At 43.4% G+C, this 25428-nt stretch overlaps 1 protein-coding gene across 2 annotated transcripts in view; it reads right to left on the bottom strand.

Moving 5' to 3' along the window:
* Window positions 1-5334: 5334 nt before the first annotated feature.
* AAAS (aladin WD repeat nucleoporin) overlaps window positions 5335-25428 on the bottom strand; it is a 44402-nt gene continuing 24308 nt past the window's right edge. For both annotated transcript variants that reach the window (XM_068267193.1, XM_068267195.1), the window contains 12 exons: window positions 21541-21587; window positions 20626-20724; window positions 20224-20367; window positions 18276-18396; window positions 18077-18201; window positions 16743-16803; window positions 16282-16372; window positions 9320-9413; window positions 9172-9239; window positions 9008-9089; window positions 5664-5748; window positions 5335-5587 (listed from right to left, as the gene is read on the bottom strand). In XM_068267193.1, the coding sequence (XP_068123294.1) occupies window positions 5444-5587; window positions 5664-5748; window positions 9008-9089; window positions 9172-9239; window positions 9320-9413; window positions 16282-16372; window positions 16743-16803; window positions 18077-18201; window positions 18276-18396; window positions 20224-20367; window positions 20626-20724; window positions 21541-21587 (1161 nt within the window). In that variant the 3' untranslated portion in view covers window positions 5335-5443. The remainder of the gene's footprint in view (window positions 5588-5663; window positions 5749-9007; window positions 9090-9171; window positions 9240-9319; window positions 9414-16281; window positions 16373-16742; window positions 16804-18076; window positions 18202-18275; window positions 18397-20223; window positions 20368-20625; window positions 20725-21540; window positions 21588-25428) is intronic.

Below are 25428 nucleotides of genomic sequence, written 5' to 3'. Positions count from 1 at the left end.
TGTCTCGGCTCTGCCTGTTCAGTAAGCCAGCACTAATTCAGTAGGAGACCTTTGGCAAGTCTCCCTTACACTGCTACTGCCAATAGAGCGCGCCCTAGTGGCTGCTGCTCTGCTCTGGCGCTTTGAGTCCGCAAGGAGAAAAGCGCAATATAAATGTTATTTGTCTTGTCTTGTCTCAACTCAGATCTTTCACCAGCAGGCTTGAGTAGTAGCAGCAACCTTGCCTCAACTTGCTCCTCAGAATAGAGAAAATGCAATATGCATAGCGTAAATCCGTAACACCTTTCAGTTACTTTTACACATGTGGAGTGAGAGAGGAAGTACACCCCCCTCACACAGTGAGCGCACCCCACACTGTGTGCCCGTGCTTTGGCCTCCACCAGATCGTAATAGAACCCCTGAACGCTCACCAGATCAAAATCCTGACCAATCACGGACCAGCAATCAGCGCTTTAGATGTTGTAGAAGGGGTCTTTAACCAGCAGCCTTAGTCAGTACCTACAGGACTAATACACAGCTTCCATAGCATAACACTGTTTTTATTATCCAATAAAAGATTAAAATTATACACACATTTCATAAAAGTATATGTGCATATCTAAAAAAAAAAAAAAACCTCCAGGACGTGTTCACCGCCGCTCTGATAGCATCTGCTCGTCTGCCACTTGAGGCCACGCCCTACCGATTTCATCACAGTGACTCATCAGGGGCTCGGCCGTCGAGTAAGGCTTGGGATGCTTGCTAGCTGATCTACATTCACACCAAGATGGTCACACTTGGACAGAGAAGCCACCACCACTCCCCAGTGAGATGCACTCACCGTGTGCGAAGCCCCACTGTCGGGTCAGAAGGCACCTTGGGACTGTTTTCAGGTCATCCCCCACCACTCCGGCAATGTCCAAGTTTCCTCCAGCAGAAGTTCTCTTCACCATATGTACCTCAAGAAAAACGCTTCACATAGCGTAATACTGTTTCTTTAATAAAAGTTTTTAAAATAATATTGCACTTACAATTTCCTCGATAAGTTTACAGCATAGAAGGTTTCCACGGGCTCTCCCCAGTTAGTTGGCCGGTTGACAAGCACGTCCCCTGACCGCCTTAAGAGTCCTGACCGCCACGCGCTCGGTTATCCACGCCCTCCTTCGCCATCAATCATGCCGCCTCCCTCGCTTGTATCGCGTAGTGTCTTCCTAGACGCGGAAGACACTACGCAATACAAACGTGGGAAGTGGCGTGATCCCGGGTGAAGTAGGGCATGGATGACCGAGCGACCACAGTGCTAACCCCACCCCCACCGGCTTTTTGTTTCACTGGGCTGCCCAGCGATAGGACTTGCCTCCTTTTTTTGTCCCTAAGGGGACATGCCGCCGGAGGAGTCCGATCGCTGTGGCCGTGTTTTTTTTTTCCCCCCAAGCCTCTAGGAGGCTCTCTCCCTCCCCTCCCCCTCTCCGTAAAGAGAGTTGAACAGGACGGCGATCCGTCCTGTTCCGCTTCTCATAGGCATCAGCCTATAAAAGGGACGGCGCTCCCTGGCCAATCAGAGGCCGGGGATCACCGATCTCGTACAGCCCTGCCGAGGACCGCAGCGCTGTAAAGTTGTAAACAAAGGGGATTTCTTTCCCCTTTCGTTTACAAACAGCCTGCTAAGCGCGATCGGCGGCTAGCAGGCTAATCACTGAACTCCATTCCATGAAATGGCAGGGAACAATGGCGCATGCGTGCGGCCGTTCCCTGGGAAACTGCAGGACCAGGACTTGACGCCAATCGGCGTTAGGCGGTCCTGGAGCTGCTGTCGCGGCCACCCCCCATTGGCGTTAGGCAGTCCCCAGGTAGTTAAAAACTTTTATTAAACAGTATTACGCTATGTGAAGCATTTTTATTGAGGTACATATGGTGAAGAGAACTTCTGCTGGAGGAAACTTGGACATTGCCTGAGTGGTGGGGGATGACCTGAACAGTCCCAAGGCGCCTTCTGACCTGACAGTGGGTCTTCCCACACAGTGAGTGCATCTCACTGGGGTGTGGTGGTGGCTTCTCTGTCCAAGTGTGACCACCTTGGTGTGAATTTAGATCAGCTAGCAAGCATCCAAAGCCTTATATGAATTATATGTGAAGTTTGGGACTAAATAGTGAAAGTTTTTTTTTTGATCAAGCTGTGGAAATGTGTATGCACTATGTATAGACCTATGTGGTGTATATATAGGAAGGAGATCTGGTCATCTGTATGCTACAATGAATATATTTTGGTGGTCTGCTGTACACTGTGAGCGCCAGCCTGATATATCAGATTCCCTCTTCTCTGCCGGTCGCTGCTGTTGTGCTGGCTCCCCCGTAGCGGTATTCGACCGTTCCGGTCAAATACCGCTGTTTCCCCGCCGAAGGGAGGCTTCGGAAATGCTTCGGGAGCCCGAGTGCTCCTGAAGACGGGCCGCTCTACACTGTGCACGTGCGCAGTGTGGAGCCACCTGTCTTCGGGAGAACTCGGCTCCCGAATACTTCTGAAGACCCCCGCGGCAGGGGATTGAAACGGGGGAGCCAGCGCAGCACCGAGGGCACCGGAAGAGGAGAGGGAAGGCTCATTAGGAGCCTTCCCTCTCCTTAGGTGAGTATCTGACTTTTTATTTAGTTATGGATTCCCATTAGCTTTAAAGTGAACTTCCAGACTAAAGAAACACCTGGCCTTTTCAGTGCTGCCGAGTAGATTTTTAAAGAGAACCCGAGGTGTGTTTAAAGAATGTTATCTGCATACAGAGGCTGGATCTGCCTATACAGCCCAGCCTCTGTTGCTATCCTAAACCCCACTAAGGCCCCCTGCACTCTGCAATCCCTCATAAATCACAGCCATGCTGTGAGGCTGTGTTTACATCTGTAGTGTCAGTCTCAGCTGCTCCCCCGCCTCCTGCATAGCTCCGGTCCCTGCCCCCGTCCCTTCCCTCCAATCAGCAGGGAGGGAAGGGATGCAGGCGGGGACTGGAGTTCTGCAGGAGGCAGGGAGAGCAGCAGACTGACACTATAGAGATAAACACAGCCAGCTCTGACAAGCTGTTTGTCAGCAGCGTGGCTGTGATTTATGAGGGATTGCAGAATGCAGGGGGATCTTAGGGGGGTTTGGGATAGCAACAGAGGCTGGGCTGTATAGGCAGATCCATCCTCTGTATGCAGATATCGGGTTCTCTTTAAAGAGACTGAAGCGAACAAAAATTGCTATTTTTCTAGTTCGCTTCAGTACTCTCAGTAGATGTAAACCGCTGCAAAACGAGGGCTTTAGACCCCCAAAATCCCCAGGGGGCAATCCAGCCAGTTTTTCCTGAAAGAGGCAGAGCTTTCAGCTGCAGCTCTGCCACTACTGATGTCAATCGCCGCCTCTCCCTCTTCATTCACTGGGAGAGGCAGAGATCCGCACGGCGACTGATACCAGTAGAGGCAGAGCTGCAGCTGAAAGCTCTGTCTCCCCGAGCAGCAAAATCCACGACCTGGAAAGTTGTGGGATTTTCCCCCGGGATTTGGGGGTTCTAAACCCCCGCGTTTTGCGTTGGGGATGCGGCGGTTTACATCTACTGAAGCAAACTGCCAGGTAAAAATAGAAATTTTTGTTCGCTTCAGAGTCTCAACAGTTTCACAGCATCAGAACTTTGTTTTTCTTACCCAAGCCTCATATTTAGCTGCACAGACGAAAACTGCCCGGGCTTTTTTCCTGTGATGCTGTGCAAAGCATGATCGGATTTTTGATGTTGTTGTTCTCCTTCTACTCTTTTGGCACAAATTAGTTTTTTTTTTTAATTTTGAATTTGAGATTTGAAGCCTAATGCGCGCAGCTGGGAGGGGTGATCAGGACACAGGACAGATGGAACTGTGTCTCATGCTCGCTGTCACCTCCTTTCAACCAAAAAGATGGCTGCCCCCATGAAATCACAAACATTTGCCTGTTCTTTTAAAACAGGGCGGGTAAGAGATTATATTACCTATCTATTTTAATTAACATAACTAATGTAACTTAATGACAGTATGTTTGTTTAGGCTGAAGTTCCCCTTTAAGCTAGTTTCACACTGTGGTGATTTACACCATAGAAGAAAAACAGGACAGCAGAGTGGCATAATGATGAGCATTCACCTTGCAGCGCTGGGTCCCTCTCCCCCAAATTAACCCTACACTATGGTGGACATATGGTAGTGATTAGATTGTAAACCTATATGAGAGACAGTGGCAAGACTATATCATGTGTAAAAGCATTGTGGAAGAAGTCAGAACTATATACAAATAATGTGCATTAATTACCTGCATTAATACTACACATGAACACTTGATTTTGTAGGACAAAAAATGAGCTGAATTCACAAAGCCCCGTCAAAAACCATGCGTACACAGAGTGCAACTAGTGTGCATGGAAGCGATTTGGTAATCCTTAATATCACTATTTTTTATATTTCTTTTCCACTCAAGATTTACAATCAGTTTTTCTGAACGATTGTGTTTTGGACTATGAGTCAAGAAATTATTCTACCATTCCACTTTTATAAAAATTGTTCAGAAAAATCAGCGCTCCCAATCGACGTATCGATCAACAGCCTATAGATCTGAAAAGGCAGCAGAGGTAATGTTCCAGAGTTGCCACACACACACACACACACACACACACACACACACACACACACACACACACACACACACACACACACACACACACACACACACACACACACACACACACACACACACCTTTTACATAGTGACAGGTACACTTTACTTCTGCAGACACAAAGGGTATCATTCATAAAGCATTTCCGCATGCGGAAATGCTTAACACCGGTGACTTTCCCGACCACTCAGCATAAGCCCCATTCATAAAGGCTCTTTCCGCATGAAAAGGTGACAGAGCGATACATTTCCGCCTTGTGCGGAGTTTTTCTAGATTAATCTAGAAAAAGTAACAAACACATCCATTCATAAAGATTAGAGCAAGCGGTATCCGGAAGGAAAATACCGCTTGCTCGACAGTAGCGATAGGCGGGCGGAATACATATAAATGAATGGGAGGGACCTCCCAAGCAGCATCAGACAGAGCAGCGCAGGGAGGGAATCGGGCAGCTTTTAAGTTTCCGCATGTCTTCCGCCACGCTGCCGCCAGCTTCCTCCAGAAAACCTCCGCACTTCTTCCGCAACAGGCAGACTTCTTTATGAATGGCCACCCAGAAGTCTTAATTACCGGTTGCGGAGAAGAACGGTGTTTTCCCGCACTACCGACAGCCTGTTTATGAATGATACCCAAAGATGTTTAGCTTTTAAAACGCTCTAAATACACACTTATAAATAAGTGGAAATACTTAAAATACAACTCTTATTAAATTAATTTATTCTTGCTTTTTTAGAACCTTAACAATGTAGTGCCAATTGGTCTAATATAAACCACAGAAATAACAGAAGCCATAGTGGACTATGCCACCTCTAGTTCTGTGTAAATAGTGCAGGGATTTCCTTTGCATTGCTGCCCTCTGCCATCACCAGGGTCTCAGTCTCCGGAATAAAGCGCGGGTACTGTGCGTTCACAAAGTAGAAAGGCACATGGAACAGGCGTCCAGAACTCGCCAACTGCAGGAGAAAGAGGGCAGTTAGAGGACTGGATACATAAAATGAGACAAGCCCCATAAAAAGTAAGACCGTTTACCACAGTAAGCAGCGCCCCCTTTTGGAAACATGGGTGAAACTGGATAAAGTGTGGATCCTCCCCCTCTCTGCATAGAAGGAAACCACTGGAGAGAAGGAATGAAAAAGGTTAAAGCGGACCCAAACCAAAAAATATTTTAATTCAAAATATTTAGTTGCACCACTCTAACACATACAAAGATAAATAAACACTCCTTCAAGCCTATGAGCATTTCAGTGCATGCTTTTCACCCTTCTCTTTTATAACTAGGATTATACAGGTGGCAGCCATTAGCAATTCCTCCTTTGCCAGACACCTGCTACTTACCAGTTTGCCGGTTTCTGTCCCGGCAAAATGAAAGGAAGGGAGGGGTTTCTCCATTAAATGTAAAATATTGTATATTTGTCATCATGCAGCTGAAAAAAGGCTGCTATTTATTATAATTTAGAAAATAGATTTTATTTCTGAAATCTTGTATTTTTAGCAGGGCTGTGGAGTCGGAGTCGTAGAGTCGGAGTCGGGCAATTTTGGGTGCCTGGAGTCGGGAAAAAATGCACCGACTCTGACTCCTAATGAATTTGTAACTGTAATTAAAATAGAAAATATGATAAAATGTTCTATTTCTCAGATAATAGTCATTAAAAATAATGTATATATACAGTATATATATACACAGTAATAGTTGTGCTTAGTCCACAAAAATGAAATAAACCAATCAAAATTAGTTACTTGTGCTGCTTCAATAAAGCAGTCCCCGTATTTTTAAGGTCAGATATACATATCTGATTGTGACTGTATATATGATGTGTACACAGGAATCTCTTCTATATACTAAATAACATCTATGCTGTAAGAATAAAGCCTTATGTGTAGCTGTGTCACTAATAGAGATGGTCAATGAGATGGAAATAATTCTGCACTGATGCTGATTTATGCAAATGTACGCACTCCCTTTGCTGATGAAATCAAATAATTTGATATGTTGTTAAAATTTGGTTTGGTGACTACAAATTAAAGGGTAACTGAGACGGATGAAAAGTAAAGTTTTATACATACCTGGTGCTTCCTCCAGCCCCATTCAGGCCAATCATTCCCTCGCTGTCCTCCACCACCCGGATCTTCTGATATGAGTCCTGGTAATTCAGCCAGTCAGCGCTGTCCGGCCACATGCCGCTCCCACAGCCAGGAACATTCTGCACCTGCGCAATAGTGCTGCACAGGTGTAGTATGCTCCTGGCGGCGGAGTGTGTGCATGCGCACTACGCCCGACTGGCTCAAGTACCTGGACTCCTAGCAGAAGATCCAGGTGGTGGAGGAGGACAACGAGGGTTATCCTGAAGGCGGCTGGAGGAAGCCCCAGGTATGTATAAAACTTTAATTTCATCTGTCTCAGGTTTACTTTGTTACACAGTAGTACTATACTCTACATATGCACTCCCCACAGAGCTGCAGGGAATCCACTGAGAATGCTGTGCACATTGAACACAGAGGTGTTGTCTGTCACCCATAGACCTTGTTCAGATTGTGCATGAAGAATGTGTAATAGAGGAAGAATCTCCTCATTCCCCTGCAAAGTACCTGCACATCATTCTTACATGTACCCACACTTACATTGCCTAGGGCCTGATAGATGTTCTTTGTTCCGGTTTGTACCTTTTACAAGTACTCTTACCAAGGACCAGTTTTAGTCTAAAGGGAATAAATATAGTAGTCTACACATCCTTCTCACTTCAGTTGTCTTGTAAAATTCCTAAGCGTTGGCAGTTAAGAGATGAATTTCATGTTACATACTTTCAATCAACAAAATTGTAATATGCAAATTAGAGGAGTCGGAGTCGAGGAGTCGGTGGAATCCTAAACTGAGGAGTCGGAGGATTTTTGGACCGACTCGACAGCCCTGATTTTTAGTTTGGGTCCACTTTAAGAGAAGTATGGTTTTGAGAATGTTGCCAAAGGCTAAGCCAGTACACATAGAACTGCATACCTAGATAACTGCTCTACACATCAAATAAATAAAGAACTGAACTGGCAGGGTGAGGCTGAAAAAGCTAAAGCCAGAGGCAATGTTAAAAGCGGCTATAAATAGTAATTTGGGCGTCCGGAGACACCCGATAAAATAGACGCTATTTACTGCGCATAGCCACCTATATCTGTTTATTAACATTAATAGCCATTAACAGCAGCTTCAACTGCAGCAAAAATAGTGGGGGTTAGAAGGAGGGGTCTTTAGTGTTAGGATTGCAGGGGTCCTTAGGGGGCTAAGGCTAGACACAGACCAAATTGCGATAAAAAACAGTGTAATTCAGCCAGCAGCAAAAGCTAGAAGCTGAATTGCGTATTCCCCCAGAGTCCATGGGGGCCTGGAGGGGGGAATAGTAATTAACGATACCAGAACTTTTACATTTGCAGGGTGAACCAATTTTTACGGCTGTACCCTGCACCCAAATTTCTTGGCACCTTAATTAAATGTATGCTCGGTTACTGCTACATTTTCCTTTTCATAGTATTGTAGTGTTAAAATACTTTTTCTCATCTCAGACCAATAAGATTTTGTGACCTCCACCAAAAACTAAAAGTTACATAGCCAAGTGATGGGAAGCTTTTGGATGGTCCAGAGGCTTCCCGTGTCCTCCTCCTCTTGTATGGTCCAGAGGCTTCCCGTGTCCTCCTCCTCTTGTATGGTCCAGAGGCTTCCCGTGTCCTCATTGAGCTCACCATTCCAGTGCAGCATCCCTCCTCTCTGCTTGGCCATGGACAAGAGCAGACTGGGCATGTGCAAGTAAGGTCTGCCCATTTTCCACCTTTTTTCTGTGCTTTCAATGGGCATGAGCAGACTTTACTCGCACATGCTCAGTACAGATGCACTCATACATAGTCCGGAACGCGACCACAAGAAACCTGACAACATTTTGTCACATAGGTTTAGAGGGACTCTGCACTGGAACTGCAGATGGATGCGGGAAGCTTTTGGTCTAGCCGGAGGCTTCCCACTAGTGACATACATGACATACATAACATTTTCCCCTACAGGTTCAACTTTAAATACTGCATTTTAATAATCCGAACATTTATCGCTTTTCTCCTGTCGGACTCAAAAGCACTCAGGAGCTGCAGCTACTGGGAAGTGCTCGAGAAGTCACTTTTCAGTTTTAGGGAGTCTTGCCTAAGGGCTCCTTACTAAATAGGTACCAACCCTAGCCAGGATTCAAAACCTGGTCTCCAATGTCAAAGGCGGTGCCCTTAACCAGTACACTTTCCAGCCACTATTTTTTCTTATACAGTATAATACTATGAAAAATGTCAAGGAAGATATACTGCCCCAGTGGTACATCACATCCATTACAATGTAAATAGTATTCGCCTACCAAGGAAGAAGCTCAAATATGGGACTGTTTTTTGTCCTGTAAACCGCAATGGCTGATACACTTGTACCATCATCAGCATTCTCTGTAAAACACAACATGCAATAGAAACATTTAAGATGCATCAAGCAAGCTTGGGTTCAAATCCAAACAGTCATCAACCAGACCTTTCAGCAGGACTGCAAGTCTCTCTCCACTTGGATCCCAAACCATGGACTGGATCTCCCCGCCAATCCTGCAATGCAGGTTTATAGAAAAACCTTACTTTATGGGAAAATAGGATGAATGTTAGGCATGGTATTTTACTACACCCACCTGACTTCCCCCATTTCTGTGTCAAATGTTGTCTCAGATACATCAGCGACCACTGTAGCATTGCGGCTTCCACCAACGTAGCCCTGCAGCTCACCTGTTCACATATATAGATGTAGCAAGTAAACACAAGTAAATATGCTTAAAGGAACACAATCGATTAACATGCTTTTTTAAAATTGAGATGAGAAGAGTTTGGGAATTGCTGCTAAATACTGCTGTATACATTTGAATGCTTATCTCTTTGTTTACTGTTATCAAATTCCTTTCACAATTTACTGACTGGGACAGGCTGAGCAGGGTGACGGACCAGAGAACCATGAGGAAAGGGGGAATGCCTCTCCTTACATCTGTTAACCGTGTGTGAGAAACCTAAAACTGGCGATTAAAAGCCAGGATCACGGCGGGGAGCGGCGGAAACGGCAAAGAGGGATCCAGGAGATCACAGTGACTTGATTGGTATTTTTTTTATTGTACACATCGGAAAGTACAGATTCTCTTTAACGCACATGCATTTACACATATCCAGTGGAGAAATGTACGGCTTAAAGCGGACCAGAACTTCTTCTCTGCTCTAAAAGATAGCAACAGCATACTAACATAAAAAAAATTGTTACAGCGGATACAAATCCTGCAATAAATCTGCAGTGTGTCAAATTACAACTTGTGATTAGTCACAAATGAGGGTGAATTAGAGACGCTAAACTCTCTTAACCACTTTGAATCCCTTGCTTCGCTTATCTACTCCCCACAAAACTTCATCTGAAGCTCAGGGGAGTAGATATGCGTACTTGTGGTAAACAGTGTGCTGTATGCCCAATAAGCTATCTGATTATGTATATAGGGTATCATTTTAACCGTGACAAGTGAGAGAATAGATTTTGTGTTGTTTGACAACTGAGGGCTAAGTCATGTGATTTTTTTTAATGGAAAACTGAATGAAAAGCAATAAAACTGTTATTTTCATGTACTCTATACCCCTAAATAAGTACTTGTAAAAAAAAAAAAAAAAAAAAAAAAAGTGACAGCATTGAAAAGAGAATACATAGTTACCCTAGGGACTTAGCATTTAAAATATGTATGCCATGAGAGTGTATAACTGTTAATCATGAAGATAAGGGCTTTTAATTACTGATGGAGTACAATGAGAAAACAAAAAACACAAACCAGAAACTAATATATTATCGCCATACATTGTACTAGGAACATTATTTAAATGTTGAGATAACCAGGACAAATTAGCAAATACAATATGTGGGTTTTACCTATGGTAACATTGTTTATTTGAAAACTATAGTGGATGGAAATGGAGAAATAGTGTATTTTTTCTTTTTTTTTTCTCATTTTTCCCTTTAAAATGCACAGATAATAACATAATTACTAAAAGCAAATATCACCCTCACAAAGCATAATTTGTGGCAAAAAAACAAGATGTAGATCATTTACATCTGATGAGTAGCAATAAAGTTATTGGTGAATGAATGGGAGGAGCGCTGAAATGTGAAAATTGCTCTGACAAGACAAGACAAGACAAATAACATTTATATTGCGCTTTTCTCCTTGCGGACTCAAAGCTCTGGTTTTTAAGTAAAAAACCCTGTGGTGCTGAAGTGGTTAATACATACAGGGTGCATTTCTCTAGGTTTTCCTTCTGTCCAGTGCAAGAGTTCAGATTCACTTTAACCACTTAAGTCTATCTGGACAGATATATCCGTCCAGATAGACTGTGCAGCTGCCATGCGCGCTCCCGCTGCCTTCCGTTGCCCCCCTGATCAGTGAATGGGAATATTATTCCCATTTAACGATCTAACTCTCCCGCAGAAAAAACGACGCTTTCTATGAGCGCGGCATTTCTGCAAAAAAGAAAAAAAGACAGGCTCCTTATACTTGGTAACGTGATCGTATGCTCCAGGACTTTGACTGTGGCCAACTTGTGGCCAAATAGTAAACTACACCCACATACATTTATTACATTACATTACACTATTTTACATTTAAAATTACCTGTTTCCCTCCCACACAAAAATTTACCCAAATACATTTTTTAATAAAAAAAAAAATATTACAATTAAAAAAAAACACCAAATAGTTACCTAAGGGTCTGAACTTTTTAAATATACATGTCAAGAGAGTATCTTATTATATTTTTTTTAAATTATAAGCTTGTAAATAGTGATGGACGCAAATTGAAAAAATGCACCTTTATTTCTAAATAAATAAAATATCGGCGCCATAAATTGTGATAGGGACATAATTTAAACAGTGTAATAACCGGGACAAATGGGCAAATAAAATACATTAGTTTTAATTACGGTAGCATGTATTAATTTTAAACTATAATGGCCAAAAACTGAGAACGAATGAATTTTTTCCATTTCTTTGTTAATCTTCCTGTTAAAATGGATTTAGAAAAAAATAATTCTTAGCAAAATGTACCCCCCAAAGAAAACTTAATTAAAAACAAGATATAGATCAATTAATTGTGATAAGTAGCGATAAAGTTATTGGCGAATGAATGGGAGGTGAACTTTGCTTGGATGCATACGATTTTCGACACCGTAGGCTGAAGTGGTTAAATTGTGTTCAGAGTGACAGAAACAGGCAAGGGGAAAGTTGCTGGTATCACTCTATAAGAAAGGAAAAAACCACCATACACACGCTCAACAGCGATCTTTTATGCAGCACAATTATCAAACAACTACTGCTATTGTTCAAACAACTGATAAGACTGATAAGACGTCAATCCAACTGTCAAAATCCAACTGTCGCAAAGATTATTTCTGACAGGTCCGATCTGATTCTTGAACGTTTTTCTGATGGATTTTCGGATCACTTCTATACAGAATTGATCAGAAAAACGATCGGGATCCAGTTTAGACCTGTTGCAAATAATCAATTTGACCGTCAATCTGATGGAAAAATTGCATCGTGTATACTAGGCATAGAGCATCCATTCAAAGTGTATTCACTCAGTTATCCCCTCTACTACATAGATTTGCTAAGATTGGACAATCAAGATATTAATGGGTGCCTTCAGGGCCCTTTCACACTGGCGTAGTGCGGCATTTTACCGCAACCTAACGCTAGAGCAATGAAAGTCTATGAGGTAGTTCACACTGTATGCGGTGCGGTGTGCTGCCATGGAAGTTCCCTGTCTAACGCGGGCGCATACCTATGTTACTATGTGGCTCCTACGGCGCAGTGCGGTGGACCTGAAGTCATGTAAGTTTATGGTGACTTTTTTTTTTTTTTTTTTAAAGACTGTCACAAGTTTTCCACGTCGCACATGCGCAGAAGCGTATTTTGCTAATACACTTCCGCACACATCATCCATTCGCCCACAGGAAGTGAGGTAGAGAGCATCACTTCCTGTATGGCCTGCTGCCAAATGGGGATTACCGAGTACTAAGGCCTGTTTTTGGAGTTACGGCCCCTGGGCCGCACCGCTACAGTCAATATGCAGTGTGAAACCGTCCTTAAAGCGGAATATAACCCTGCATTTCAACTTTGCTCTAAAACATTATTTACAGTATATTATATGCAACCAGCATTTTTTTTTTTACTAGACCAGCATTGGAAGGGTTACACAGGGCTTTAAAGCGGAATATAACCCTGCATTTCAACTTTGCTCTAAAACATTATTTACAGTATATTATATGCAACCAGCATTTTTTTTTTTTACTAGACCAGCATTGGAAGGGTTACACAGGGCTTTAAAGAGGAACTGTAACATAAAAATATCCCCTGGGGGGTACTCACCTCGGGTGGGGGAAGCCTCCGGATCCTAATGAGGCTTCCCACGCCGTCCTCCATCCGTCAGGGGTCTCGCTGCAGCCCTCCGTGGAGTCCGGGCAGCGGTGACGTCATTATTTACCTTCCTGGCTCCTGCGCAGGCGCTCTGACGGCTTTCCATTCCGAACTACACGGAAATACCCGATCGCCGTCGGGTCCGCTCTACTGCGCAGGCGCAAGTCTCCTGCGCCTGCGCAGTAGAGCGGACCCGAATGAGATCGGGTATTTCCGTGTAGTTCGGAATGGAAAGCCGCCACAGCGCCCCCGCTGGAGCCAGCAAAGGTAAATATTGAAATGACAGTCGGCACAGTCGCCGGCTGTTCGGAGGGCTGCGGAGAGACCCCCGTGGGACAGAGGACGGCGTGGGAAGCCTCATTAGGATCCGGAGGCTTCCCCCACCCGAGGTGAGTACCCCCCAGGGGATGTTTTTAATGTTACAGAGTCTCTTTAAAGTCCCTAGAGATTTCTGCAGACGAATCCGAACTTCAGTTAGATACTTTTTGTTTACAAATATGTGTTTATTATGACTCATCTCTCTCACTGAGAAGGAGCTTGGAGGACAGCCAAAGAGATGTATCTATTGATAAACAGTTACACACTAACTAAATAGAATGTAACCATCTGAATGTCTGCACGGAACTTAAAACCTCTGTGTTTAACCCTTCCAATGCTGGTCTAGTAAAAAAAAAATGCTTTTTGCATATAATATGCTGTAAATAATGTTTTAGAGCAAAGTTGAAATGCAGGGTTATATTCCGCTTTAAAGTCCCTAGAGATTTCTGCAACCGAATCCGAACTTGAGTTAGATACTTTTTGTTTACAAATATGTGTTTATTATGACTCATCTCTCTCACTGAGAAGGAGCTTGGAGGACAGCCAAAGAGATGTATCTATTGATAAACAGTTACACACTAACTAAATAGAATGTAACCATCTGAATGTCTGCACGGAACTTAAAACCTCTGTGTTTAACCCTTCCAATGCTGGTCTAGTAAAAAAAAATGCTTTTTGCATATAATATGCTGTAAATAATGTTTTAGAGCAAAGTTGAAATGCAGGGTTATATTCCGCTTTAATCTAATTGAGGGAAAAATCAGAGAAAAGTGATTCCCTGCCTTATGGCTCTGATAAAGCAGCCATACAGATACAAAGATCTAAACAGTAGTTTGTAAAACTGTTCCTAGTAACACACGATCCACAAGGCCTGGTACACAGCCAGTACCGAGACCTCCAATCCCAATACCCTGTGTATACAAATGCTTGCCATATTTGATCCGGGTTCTAATCCAAGGTTGCTTTTATTAAAATATATCTTCTATAAATAACATGCAGTCTGTATAATGGCATATAAAGTAGTGGAGGCAACCGGCCTCATTCTACTGGCTGGAGTGAAAGTTTAACTCAAAATAACATTAAATATTTTCTTTGAATGCCCATCTCATTTTACCTATTTTTGGTTGAACAGGTTTACCCAAAAGGTGTCGTCTATTTTGTGGTTTGTGTGTTCTCAGTCTGTCTCTACTTTACGGACTTTCCCCTCCTTCAGCCAACGTCAACAAAAGGTGGCGGGAGCTTTCAGAGTTGCTTAGATGTGTGTATTTCCTCCGTGCTCAGAACTGTTCAACGATCACTGCCACAGATTTACAGCCAATCCATATTTAGCTCATACAACACAGACAAGACAGATTATCTGGATCATCAACACACGGCATATGAACCCCAGAGGGCATTTTAGTTGTGCCCAGGATGCAGGTGATCTTGTCATAGTCAATTCATTGTAGTAAGTTTTGAGATAAAAAAAAAAAAAAAAAAATATAAATATATATATATATATATATATATATATATATATATATATATATATATATATATATATATATATATATATATATATATATATATTTATATATATTCTTTCACAAATAAACTTTAATATGGTAAGTACTGGTACTCCATTTACAGTTAAAAGCATGCATGAATGAATGTTTAACCTCCTTGTTTAACCAAGAGTTACATCCTCTGTGTGGCCGCCTGCTGATGACAGGACGTCATCAGCAGCCTGGGCGCGATCTCCTGCAAAAGAGCACCAGGACTTTATGCCAATCGGCGTTAGGCGCCCATCGGCATGACACGGTCATCTAGAGGATAAAGGTATGTTTTGAACACCAGTTCAAACTCCTAACACTATCATTCAAACCTGTACCCCCTCCATACATTTCCATATTAATCTCCAGTTATCATCCCGTCCGTCCAGCTTGGTCACCTCCTCTCACTCTCACGTCCAGGACTTCTCACGCGCGTCACCTTTACTTTGGAACTTTCCAACAGCCTTGCCTAGAAATTTTTAAATGTACCCTCAAGACACACCTGTCAAACAAGCCTATAATTTGCTACAGCTATAATTTAAAGTTCTACCGCCATCTGCAAACCCCTTCAACAACTCCCCCAGTGTCTCCACACCACTACCCTCTATATTGTAAGCTTGCAAGGGCAGGGACCTCTTCCTTGGGTGTAAGTTTTTAGCATTTTATCAAATTATCATACACCAGCATTGGTGACATTTTTCAAACTACATTATTGTATGTTTTGATATATTGTACAGCGCTACGGAAGAGGTTATATAAATAAAAAACAATAATAATGTTTGGAAAGCATTCATACACAATTGTGAAGTACTTGTAACAAATATATATTTGTTAAGGGGCATTTGTAAGGAAGTCATCCACTGTAAGGTAACTAGCTAGCGTAGCCATTAAAGCGGAACCAAACTCTTGCACAGCACAGAATGAAAAGTGTTCCATGTATAGTTGCTGAATAAATCCACTGCTCTGTGTTCCTTTGCTTGTTTAGCCAAATCACAGTGCCTAATAAATTCTTATGTGCAGCTGTGAATAGACAGCAGGAGCTCTGCCAAGGTAGCTCTACCCATACAGTAAACACTGAGGCTTAACCCTTCCATTGCTCCCTGCAAAGTGAAACCAACTTGTAAACTTCTGTTTTTTTTTAGGATTTTTATAAATTGTAATGATTTTTTGTATCCATAACCGTTATTATGCTATGGCTAATCTTTTACTGCAGAGAGAAAATTCTGTGTTTAGTTTCTCTTTAATAAATGTGTGCATGCTAAAATAATGTTGGGAAACACTGATCTATAATATGGATGGACACACTACCTTCAGGAGGAGAGAAAGACAGACTGTATATTACAGACTCTCCCTGTACAGCAAAGAGTAGACGACTTCCATCTGGACTCCAGCAACCAGTCTGGGGGGACAGAGAGGAAAACAAACAAAAAGATTAAGGCGCCTACACACGCCATACCGCCGCAAACGACGGGTCCCTCAGACCCTCCCACTGGGCGGATATTCAGCCGACAGTAGCACGTGTGCGCGCGCTGTCGGCAGACTGATAAGGCTGTTTCTGAACGATCGGATCCTTCAGAAACAGCCTTATCAGTCTGCCGACAGCGCATACACACGTGCTACTGTCGGCTGATAGTCCGCCCAGTGGGAGGGTCTGACGGACCCGTCGTTTGCGGCAGTATGGCGTGTGTAGGCGCCTTTACACACCAGAGATAATAAAAGCCCAGGAAACAGAATAAGAGAATGGGTGGTTTTATTTATAAGCAACAAACCTGACAGCGTCCTTTGAGAGTAGGCCATCGCTCACACGTCCATGTCTGAGTCTCCCACACCCTGCAACAGATCATCACTGTAATTCTATTCAGCAACTACAAAATTCATAGAAGTAGCTAAGTGTTCGTTTTCCAGGTGGATTTCCCATTATAGAAACTGTCCTTTTCCCACTTGAAAAACTAGGGCCGTGGGACTGTCATATACTGTACATATGGATGGTCATGAGTGGTAATCATTTAGCAGAACGGTTGAGGGCTAACATGCCAAATATTTATTAAGGAGTACCTAAGCTAAAAATGTCAGAGCCTGACATGATAGGCTCTGTCTCAGGGCTGGTTTACACTGTGAACACTTGTGCTCAGTTTGCCAATCAACAGCTATCGGTAAAGTGCTACAGCAGTTTCACCCTATGAGGGTGTTCTCACTGCAGCATTTCTATTTCTAAGAACATCGAAAATGTGCTGCATGTACCATCGTTAAGTGCATAGCTATTGCGTTTTATAGTGTGAACTAGGACTTCATGAGGACGGATTGGGGGGTGGGGTGGCCTGATCCGATGTCTTCAGGTCACATGGCCCTTGGAGACGCTTCACCTCCCTCCTCGGCAGTGCAGTTGCAGCCATGTTTCCAAAGACTGCCGAAGCTCTTTGGAAACCTCCTTCTGCATTGCTGCAGCCCACCCTCTGCTCCGCGGCCACCAATTAGGCAGTGGCTGCCACTCTGGGGGCGGGCCATGGCAACAAAGATTGGCGTGACCAGAGCCTTGGCAGCAATTTTGAAAGATAAAAAGCCAGGGCCCATTCTCCAAGGCAGGTGGAGTAATGACCTGCCGGACTAGATGACACCAGAACAGGAAAGTAATGCATCTACTAGCATTAAGACAGAGCCTGGTTTACACTGGACAGATCAAAAATTCTTTATTGGGCATCAGTTTTTGATCTGCTCCGTTAGCGCACGGTCAATGCAACATTTCCGTCACTTCGGAATTATCGCAGCTGTCCCAAACTCGGGGTTCATTAGGTGGAATGTGGTGAACTGATCCATTCTAACAGAGAAATGTGAACGGATCCTATTAACACTTCCGTTAGGATCCGGTCTGTTTAGAGCTCTGCTAAATGAACCATTTTTTATGCGAACTGGGCCTAAGCGAATTGTCTTTCTGTCTTGAATCATCCTCCAGCCAGCTGTGCCCTGGTTGTGAATGCCCAGACCAAAAAAGAGCAGTAGCAACAGAAGTCGTGGGGCAAAAACTGGCAAAGTGAAAGTCAGCAGGAATGACTTTCATGCCATCACTGTGAATGGGCTCTTAGAGCTTCAAGGCATCTTCCTTTACCTGAACACTGGGGACGGTGTGGCAGACAGCACCTTGCTGCCATCTGGAGACCAAGACAAAAACGTGACTCCTCCTCCTCCAACTCTCTGCAGTGGTACACAAGTCTCTGTAGACACATCCCACACCTGCAGTAAACAAAAATTACATATACTATCTACACTTTGAGGGTATACATAGCAGTACACTTTCCAATACTCACCAACATTGCTGTGTCCACAGGGGAGGCAGACAACAAGACTCCACCTTTAGGAGACCAGCACACACTGGTGACAGGGCTGTGACCAGGATGTGAAAGGATCTGAGAGCAGCCAGAGGAAGGCCTGTTTTTGCAGAGACAATAAAATACTGATTTTAACACATCTAATCCTATATACACTGATGCTAAACAGATTGTAAAAGCACAGCACAGTAATGTACCTATCTATGCGTATTGGGCTATCTTGATCTCCATGACTCAGACCACTCAATGTCCATCATCCCAAACAACTTTTTTCTCAAACACATTAGTATGCCAATCTCTCCTTTTCACCATTAGTATCTAAAATAACCCCTTAGAGGAATACTGTAAGGCTGGAAGCACACGTTACTGAACTGCATGCATTTGGAATTCTGCAATTTGCAAGTGTGCTCCCAGTCTATATGTGCTATATGGGTCTATTTCCACTTAACCTAAATCCGGGTCGAATCTGTAGCGTTTCCACGCATATGAGAGGGGAGGGGAAATGCTGCCCATCTCTTCAATGGCTAGCCACTTAGAAGCGATTCTGGATGTAATGCTACAGATTTCTGCAGCACGCAGCTAAATCACTATGCATGGCACCGCTTACCGATTGGGGCTGCAGCTACGCAACAGAACAGGCGCTGCGGACGAATCAGAAATGACTGCAGCTCCTAGTGGAAACCGTCCCTAACGGAATCAATTTTTCCCATCAATTTAGAAATATGTTGGTTATCTAATGCCCACACAGAGGTGTGCAAAACAGGTGGGGTCCTGGGTGATCACACTGCCTGGGACTGCATTCTGCAAGCAACACCTCAAGGGAGGCAGGAGAAGCAGACAGCCCCCCAAAAACTGCTCTCACCACCAGGGGGGGACCATCCACAGCTGCTCCCACCACTAAGGAGATTCCCCACACAACCTCCTCCCACAAGCATACAAAAATAAAAGCATTTCAAAAACACAAACACAGAGGTGTGCAAAACAGGTGGGGTCCTGGATGCTCACCCCACTTGTTTTTGCACACCTCTGTGTTTGTATTTTCTGAATAGTAAGTTGGCCTCCAAGTCACATATTAGTGGTAGGGCCCCTTTCAACTCTGAAGGGACCTCGACGTGGTGAAAGGGTCTGTAATGCCTTTGCATGCAAACCATTCTGGAAGCGAACATATTCCACTAGTGCTGCTGAATGCAAGTTCCACCTAGTATGTGTAGTTGAGGGTCTCCCCTTTAATTTTGAGCGACAGTGGGGTCAGTTCAGCCTTTGCATAATTTGCTACTGCAGATTGAATACACATACTGTACTACCAAGCAGAAAAGCATTGGGCATTGGTTCCTGATGTTCCGTCACATTTTGAGTCCCCCCCCCCCCCCCCCCCCCAGGGGGACACAAAAGCGTTGAGTGTAGCTGATCCTGGGCGCTAAATGTAGTGGCCAGGACAAGACAACAGGGATCTAGCGCCACCTCTGAATTACTGTGATTAGGAGAGTGACACCATTCTGTACAGCATTCTGCCTCTAAGTGACAGCCAGGACACAGGATGATTCCAGGTCTGATGCTCTCCTGCCACCCACTGTGAAGAGGAGAAATGTGAATATCTTTTCACAGACATAAAAAGTCATAACGATAGTTTAAAAACTGCTTCCATTCATTTGAATGAACAGCGCTTCAATAATAAAGTCCGCATCTGCCGCAATTAGACGGCCGTGTGAACCGGCCCTTACTGAAAAGTTAATTTCTTTAGGTCATCGCCTATAAGAAGAAGCATTCAGCACAGAATAATGATAGCCATATGGAGGGCAGACACAACATAAAAACACTGTCCACTATTGACTAGTCACAGTAAGGCTCCTTGTTTCTAATAATGTTTTCCTGTAAGCACAGTAAGCTACCCTAAAGAAACTGCTAAGCTGTCACACATATTGCTTACCTTGTTGATAAGGAGGTAGGGTCTACATGCCACACAAGTACACACGTCTGGCAGGCTATGGCTAATATAGATGCGCACAGAGGTTTCCATGCCATACACGCCACATCCTTCTGTAGACGATGCTTTAATATGGGTGTGACTGAGCTAAAAGATAAGAATCAGTCACAGCATCAATACACTGCTTACTGCTCTGCACAAAGTAACCATGTAGTGGTGTATGTAGGTACTGAAAGTCCTCAGGCAGGGCTAGTGTACCAAACACTTCCAGAGTGCTAGTGTCCCACAATGCCAGATGTTCTTGAAAATTGCATTACTAGAAGGTCAATGTTATGAGCAGGCAAGTTTAGCAATAGAGTCAGAAAGGAATGGAAGCACAGAATAAACTCCCTCGCTCCATCGTACCTTCCTGCTGTGTAGATCCGTACGGAGTCATCTATGAGAGCCAAGGCAAACTTGTTTGTATGGGGATGCCAAGCTAGGGTTCTTAGCGAACAGCTGGCCCTAAGAAACACAATATGAAATCACATTTGTCAAAATCACATGAAGAACAAGAACTTTGAGGCTCCAATAACAGGAAATGTTTAAGTGGAGGAGGCAGTTTTCCATCACTTTAGGCAGCTGCAAACACACAAAGCGAATAAAACATATCTTCTGTCCCAAATCTCCACATAACTGAAGTATGCAGGGTGCATGTTATTCTGATGTGTATCTAGCACTGTCAGTGTTGGCTCACAGAAGTGGAGGGAGTTTCCCAATCTCCATAGTATCCTCTAAGCTGCCTGGAAGACACATCTGTCAGCAGAGCCAAAAGACTAAAGCCTGGTACACACTGACAATTTTACCACTTCCATATAGTATGAGGGCTGACGGATTTAGAATACCATGAACAGATTGTACGGGGGTGCTTTCTTACTACTTGGAAGCAGTTACATTGGAAGTGTGCATCAGGCTTTAGTCTTTTGGGGGGGGAGGGGGAGGGGGAGGGAGAGAGAGAATCACCCACATGAGGTAGTCAGGGAGGATCTGGGAGGGGGCAGCAGCCAGTCTTCCTGTATACACAGAGTGGAACCTGCCCACCTCCTCCCTGTACTCCACAGGAAGGAGCAGAGGGAGGAGGTGCATGGGGTCAGATGACAGTCCAGTGAAGATGATAGCCCAGTGCAGATCACTGTGTTATGTGAAGGACTTTTCCAAAGAGCATTTATTTGGAATGGCTGCATGAAACCGGAAAACTGTGTGAGTAATGGCATAGTCCAAATTCACCCTTGCTAACAAAGAAAAAGTCGTGAGGAGGGGTGTTAGAAAGGTCACACGTACCAGTAACGGCCTTGGGAGAATTCAGTTGTCAGGTCCTCACTTTTCATCTGTAAATACATTAAAGTAAATTCAAGAAAACTCTTTTAGGGCCAATAATATGTTTTTAATTCACATTTTAATTACCTCTGAATCACAGAATACAATTCTTTGCTTATTCTCATGAAGTCAACTGTAATACCCAAGCAGCTCAGGGTGACCCAGAACCACTAGGAAAGTATGGGGGACTAAAAGAGAACAAAAAGCCCTCCTACTAAAAAGCTACGCTCAGTATAATTTGCCTACTTAAAACAGAAGGTATATGCCACTTATGTGGTTCAAGACTGTATATCTACATCCCGCAGGGCTTCAGTTCCTGCTCAGGGACATAGATATTCGTCTATTGCTGTAGATGGGCGTCACTCGCTCCCGCGCAGGTTCTAGCCGCTGCCCGTTAGAGGAGAGATCAATAATTGGGAACCCTGTTCCCATTCATTGATCTAAGTCCCCATGTCAACGATCGCCAGCATCAACGAGATGCCTGCGGTCATTGTAACTAATGAAGTAACACATTCACACATTACTTCCTGGCCGAGTACTAATAGTACGCTCAGAAAAAAAAATGCGCTAGGACATCTTGTGGCCAAACAGTAAAATTACACCTACAGACATTTTTTTAAATAAAAACAGACACATATACCATTAACCCTTACCTCCCACACTCTCCCATAGTTACCCAAATAAAGTCTATTTATTAAAAAAAAAATAATATATATATATATATATATATATATATATATATATATATATATATATATATATATATATATATATATATATATATTATATATATATATATATATATACAAAAAAAAATATTTACCTTAGGGACTGAATTTTTTTTATATGTATGTCAAGAGGGTATATTAAAGTTATTTTTTATATTATGGGCTTGCTATTAGTGATGGATGCAAAACTGAAAAAATACCGTATATACTCGCATATAAGACGACCCGCATATAAGCCGACCCCCCAACTTTTCCCTGAAAAACCAGGGGAAAATGATTGACCCCCATATAAGCCGGGGGTAGGAAATGCTGGCCGCCTTATTCCCCGAGTGTGTCTTAGTATAGCTAGTAAAGTGTCCAGTATGGGTAGGTAGTGTCCCAGTATAGCTAGTATAGTGCCCAGTATAGCTAGTATAGTGCTCAGTATAGCTAGTATAGTGCTCAGTATAGCTAGTAAAGTGCCCCAGTTTAGCTAGTATACTGCCCAGTACAGCTAGTATAGTGCTCAGTATAGCTAGTAAAGTGCCCCAGTTTAGCTAGTATAGTGCTCAGTATAGTGCTCAGTATAGCTAGTATAGTGCTCAGTATAGCTAGTATAGTGCCCCAGTTTAGCTAGTATAGTGCTCAGTATAGCTAGTATAGTGCTCAGTATAGCTAGTAAAGTGCCCCAGTATAGCTAGTATAGTGCTCAGTATAGCTAGTATAGTGCCCCAGTATAGCTAGTATAGTGCTCAGTATAGCTAGTATAGTGCCCAGTATAGCTAGTATAGTGCCCAGTATAGCTAGTATAGTGCTCAGTATAGCTAGTATAGTGCCCCAGTTTAGCTAGTATAGTGCCCCAGTTTAGCTAGTATAGTGCTCAGTATAGCTAGTATAGTGCTCAGTATAGCTAGTATAGTGCCCCAGTTTAGCTAGTATAGTGCCCCAGTTTAGCTAGTATAGTGCTCAGTATAGCGCTCAGTATAGCTAGTATAGCGCCCCAGTTTAGCTAGTATAGCGCTCAGTAAAGCTAGTTACGTGCCCCAGTTTAGCCAGTACAGTCCCCGCTCGCCATGGCCGCCGCCGCTATTACCTGGCTGCATCTTCTATTTCAATCTCCGTTCTTGTAAACATTCAGAGCAGCGCGCCCGGCGCTGCTACTGTGACGAGCGGCGAGCCAGGAAAGAGCGGTTCCCATAGTAACAGGACGCTCTTTCCTGCCTCGTCACAGTAGCAGCGCCGGGCGCGCTGCTCTGAATGTTTACAAGAACGGAGATTGAAATAGAAGATGCAGCCAGGTAATAGCGGTGGCGGCGGCCATGGGGGGAGCGGGGGACCCGCGGACCAGCGGAGGGGGGGACCCGCGGACCACCATGACTCGCATACAAGCCGAACCCCCAACTTTTGGCCCCCTTTTTGGGGGTAAAAAATTCGGCTTGTATGCGAGTATATACGGTACACCTTCATTTCCAAATAAAATAGTGGCGCCATACATTGTACTAGGGGAATATTTAAAATATTTTAATAACTCGGACAAATGGGCAAATAATGTGTGGGTGTGGGTTTTAATTATGGTAGCATGTATGATTTTAAAACTATAATGGCCGAAAACCAAGAAATAATGAATTTTTTCTTATTTTTTTCCCGTTAAAATGCATTAAGAATAACATAATTCTTAGCAAAATGTACCACCCAAAAAATAGCCTAATTGGTGGCGAAAAGAAACAAGATATAAATCCATTTGTTGTGATAAGTAGTGATAAAGTTATTGGCGAATGAATGGAAGGAGTGCTGAAAGGTGAAAATTGCTCTGGTACAAAAGGGTAAAAAAAAAAACCTCAGTAGTGAAGTGGTCAAGTGAGCAACTGTGGTTTCCCACAAGGCATCACTACTAAATATGCAAATGATGTCTTTATGTCCCTGGAGCCAGGCTTACACCCAGATCCGCTGGTGTATAGCAAGCCTGTAGCTTATACATTTTACAGAGCCACATTAATCCAGCCTGCAGAAAGCCTGTTTCAGACTCATGGTCCTCATCAGTGAAAGACAGGGATAGATTTGGCTGTATGGGATAGCAGAGTTAAAGGACAACTGAAGTGAGAGGTGAATGGAGGCTGCCATATTTATTTCGTTTCAAACAATACCAGTTGCTTGGCAGTGCTCCTGGGCTATTTGGCTGTAGTAGTGTCTGAATCACACCAGAAACATGCATGCCGCTAATCTTGTCAGATCTGATAAGAATGTCAGAACATCTGATTTGCTGCATGGTTTTTCAGGATCTATGGCTGAGTATTAGAGGCAGAGCATCAGCAGGGCTGCCGCGCAACTAGTATTGCTTAAAAGGAAATAAATATGGCAGCCTTCATATCCCTCACACTTTAGTTGTCCTTTAAAATACATGAACTGTTGACCTTTTTTATTTCTCCTGTGTCATCAGAAATTGTGTTCTGCCAGGAAAACTTTTATAGCGGTTAGTTGCTTATCAGTGATGTTTACTATTCCCAAGATACCGACAAGAGAGAAGCTGTCACTTACATGCCTGAAAATGAACTTTCAGGTAGCAAAATAAAAGAAAGAAAAACAGCCCAGTTATTAATGCTTTGCACCGTACATTACAAGTTCTCATGTCACGTCGCTTCCGGTACACTTTAGAAAAAAATCCAGTCTTACAAATAACAGCGCTTTAAAAAAAAAAAAAAAAAGTCACCTGGACTGCCTCTGCTTCTCCCTTGCTTTCAGGCGCTAGTATTTGTTCTACATGGGTGATGTTCTATATGGGCCCATGATCTAAGTGGTTTTTTTCCTAACGTATGGGGCTTAATTCACTAAAGCGTGCTAACATTTAGCACGACAGTGATAAGCCACTTTGCACGTGATATCATGTGCTAAGTATCATTATCACATGGGGCTCGATTCACTAAAGCATGATAACTCAGTTATCACGTGTAAAGGCGCGCGTGTAAAGGATTGTGCGCGTGAAGTTTCCACCGTTCGCATATTAGGTTTTATCGCGCCAATGGCGTTACACTTCACGCACTAACTGCGGAATGCCGTTGAAAACTACAGTGCTTCGGACGATCAGAAGATAGAGTTTGGTAATGAAATCAGCAATGGTGCTTACATTTAACGTGCGTCGCTTTATGTA

This window comes from Hyperolius riggenbachi, chromosome 2 (genome assembly GCF_040937935.1).
Source record: "Hyperolius riggenbachi isolate aHypRig1 chromosome 2, aHypRig1.pri, whole genome shotgun sequence".
Classification (NCBI taxonomy): domain Eukaryota; kingdom Metazoa; phylum Chordata; class Amphibia; order Anura; family Hyperoliidae; genus Hyperolius; species Hyperolius riggenbachi.
Note: the sequence above shows the minus strand (reverse complement) of the source record. Positions and strands in the feature narration are given on the sequence as shown.